The 3,596-nt window shown below is 40.6% G+C and overlaps 1 protein-coding gene across 1 annotated transcript in view; it reads right to left on the reverse strand.

Moving 5' to 3' along the window:
* LOC106874550 (zinc transporter 9) overlaps nt 1–3,596 on the reverse strand; it is a 34,990-nt gene that overhangs the window by 5,244 nt on the left and 26,150 nt on the right. The window contains exons 13-15 of the mRNA XM_052972569.1: nt 2,952–3,162; nt 1,908–1,970; nt 979–1,105 (exon numbers count right to left, since the gene is read on the reverse strand). Of these exons, the coding sequence (XP_052828529.1) occupies nt 979–1,105; nt 1,908–1,970; nt 2,952–3,162 (401 nt within the window). The remainder of the gene's footprint in view (nt 1–978; nt 1,106–1,907; nt 1,971–2,951; nt 3,163–3,596) is intronic.

Here is a 3,596-nt window from a genome sequence, read left to right on the forward strand (position 1 = left end):
CGTTGCCAGTACCGCCTGACTGGCCTTCGTGCCGATGGCATGTAAAAGCACCCACTACACTCTCTGAGTGGTTGGCGTTAGGAAGGGCATCCAGCTGTAGAAACTCTGCCAAATCAGATTGGAGCCTGGTGTAGCCATCTGGTTTTCACCAGTCCTCAGTCAAATCGTCCAACCCATGCTAGCATGGAAAGCAGACATTAAACGACAATGATGATGATGATGATGAAATTTCCCCAAGACACCTGATGAAGGCTGGAGGGTATATCAGCCGAAACGTTGTGTTAACAACAAACAAGATGAGGACAAATATCCATTGAATGTAAATAATGTTCAGTAAGGTAACACTGTACAGTATATATATAGAGAGAGAATAGCTGAGTACTGTAATATATTGTATCAAAGGGAGACCATCAAGATGTGAGTATGATAATACTATAAAGGGTATGAGAAGTTTTGGCCTGGTCGTTTTTAATGCCCCTCATCTTGCTTTGCCTTTCATCCTTTCGGGGTCGATAAATAAAGTACCAGTTATGCACTGGGGTTGATGTAATCGACTTAACCCCTCTGTCTGTCCTTGTTTGTCCCCTCTATGTTTAGCCCCTTGTGGGCAATAAAGAAATAAGAAGCCCGTCGTATATATATATATACATGTATGTATGTGTCCCACCATCACTGGTTGACAACTGGTATTGGTGTGTTTCTGTCCCTGTGACTTAGCAGTTCGGCAAAAGTATCAATAGAATAAGTAACAGGAATTAAAAAAAAAAAAAAGTACTGAGGCTGATTCATTTGACTAAAATTCTTGAAGGCAGTGTCCCAGCATGGCCCCAGCATGGCCCCAGCATGGCCCCAGTCTAATAACTGAAACAAGTAAAAGATTTAAAAACAGAAATTACATTTATTTCTCTCTTCGCTCCATCTTTTTACAAACACACACAACAACATAATTAACAAAAATCAATTAAAATTATTACTCACAGTCAGCAAATTTTCTAAATCAACTTTCAAAAGGTAAGCACGCGTGATCTCCATACCATCAAAGTCCACCTCGGCTTTAAATCGAACTTCTCCACCTATTTCTGTAGCTTTCACGTCATGTAAAGATCTAAACGAATAAATCAATTTTTCTTTTTAAATAACGATATGCGATGTTGTCTTTTGGTAGGGTCGTTTTTTTTCTTCTCCCAATAAGAAACACATGCAGTATATTTGTGTTATTTACTGGCAAAATGACCCTACCAAGATAAGATTTTACGTGAAGAATCTTGTAAAACACATACTAAAATGAAAGACTTTATATTTCAAGAAATTTGGGTCATGATTTGGTCGTTGCTATTACTGCGTATTGCGTGTGTGCGTGAGTGTTATAGCTCATGTGTGTATGTGTTATGGCCTCTGTGTGTGTTTGTGTATATGTGTGCAAGTGTTATGGCCTGTGTGTATGTGCATGGCGTGTGTCTGTGTATGTGTTATGGTTTGTGATGGTGGTGGTGGTGGTGATGACTTATGGCAATGATGATGATGATGATAACAACAGTAAAACTAACAATAATACTGTTAACTGCACTAATGACTTTGCTAATGGCAACAGAAATAGTTGCTCCTGCCAACCTCCACCAGGAAGTTAAAAATGTAACCCATTGCTACCACAAGCATAAGGCCGAAGCACAGCTTATCAACAAGGTCTCGGTCACTTGTCATTGCCTCTGTGAGGCCCAACATTCGAAGACCATGCTCCCAGCAGCGGCCACAATTACAATTTCACAGGTACCATTTACACGACACTGACAATGGCCACGACTACGGTTACGCTTGGCTGGATGAGTCCTTCTCAAGCACAGCATATTGCCACGGTCTCGGTCACTTGTCACTGACAAAACAGACAAAATTGCCAAAATAACTCTCACCTTATCATTCGATCATTCTCCAATTCTTGACTAATGAGTAATTTTTTGTCCAGTGGAATTGACCTGCAAAAGCCAAAATTTAATACACGACAGTTAAAGACGACAAAATAAGGGCAATTCTGTATTTGTTTTTCTTTGAACAAGATTTGGCACTAATCAAACAGAAAGAGCAGAACTAATGAAACCTCGTTGATACCAACTTTCCTAAGACTACTGCTGGTTCTGTCACAAACTTCTTGTTTTTAAATTATCTAAATTAAAACCTTCTGCAAAATTTCGCATTAATTTTGGTTCCAGAAACTGGATTATTAACACTGTTCTATATTCAAGAGATGAGGAATTATGTTCATTATTTACATTATGTAAATAATGTAAATAATGTAAACATAGGCGCAGGAGTGGCTGTGTGGTAAGTAGCTTGATTACCAACAACTTGGTTCAAGGTTCAGTCCCCACTGCTTGGCACCCTGGGCAAGTGTCTTCTACTATAGCCTCGGGCTGACCAAAGCCTTGTGAGTGGATTTGGTAGACGGAAACTGAAAAGAAGCCCGTCATATATATATATATATATATGTATATGTTTGTCCCCCCAACATCGCTTGACAACCGATGTTGGTGTGTTTACGTCCCCATCACTTAGCGGTTTGACAAGAGAGACCGATAGAATAAGTACTAGGCTTACAAAGAATAAGTCCTGGGATCGATTTGCTCGACCAAAGGCGGCGCTCCAGCATGGCCGCAGTCAAATGACTGAAACAAATAAAAGAATAAAAAAAAAGAATGGATTATTAATATTTTATCTTTCACTAATTTCAGTCATTTGACCAAGGCCATGTTGAAGCACCAAATTCCCTCTCAAGGATTTGATTCGCCCAAGGCTATAGTAGAAGATATTTGCCCTAGGTGCCACACAGTGAGTTTGAACCTAGAAACCACACAACCGGGAAGCAAGCTTTTTCAACCACACAGACATGCCCACACTTCACAGCCATGAAGAATGGTGGAATGACAGAATGAAAGAACGGAAGAACAACAGAATCTTACTTTCCCACTAAAACCTCTATATTGCTGTAAATAATGAAACTGGCGACACTTCCTAAGATGCCACCCACCAAGAGTGAACCAATGGCGTCTGCAAAAGGGCTTCCAGTGACCTGAGATATTGTCAGACAAGTGGCTGCAATGCCTACTCCGAGTACGGCTGCTAAGTCTTCCAGCAAAACAACATTGACGTTAGGATCATTACCCCGGGTGACTGGAAAAAAGGAAAAGAAAAAAATAATTTTCTGTTAGTAAAATTCCAATAAACAAACAATTCTTCTTGTCACACATCATCATTCATCATCATCATCGTCGTATATGTGTGTGTGTTATTTCTTTATTGCCCACAAGGGGTTACACAGAGAGGGGACAAACAAGGACAGACAAACGGATTAAGTTGATTATATCGACCCCAGTGCGTAACTGGTACTTATTTAATCGACCCCGAAAGGATGAAAGGTAAAGTCGACCTCAGCGGAATTTGAACTCAGAACGTAGCGGCAGACGAAATACCGCTAAGCATTTCGCCCGGTGTGCTAACGTTTCTGCCAGCTCACCGCCTTATTATATGTGTGTGTGTGTGTGTGTGTGTCCTTGTGTCTGTGTTTGTCCCCCACATCACCACTTGACAACCGGTGTTGGTGTGTT

This window comes from Octopus bimaculoides, chromosome 13 (assembly GCF_001194135.2).
Source record: "Octopus bimaculoides isolate UCB-OBI-ISO-001 chromosome 13, ASM119413v2, whole genome shotgun sequence".
NCBI lineage: Eukaryota > Metazoa > Mollusca > Cephalopoda > Octopoda > Octopodidae > Octopus > Octopus bimaculoides.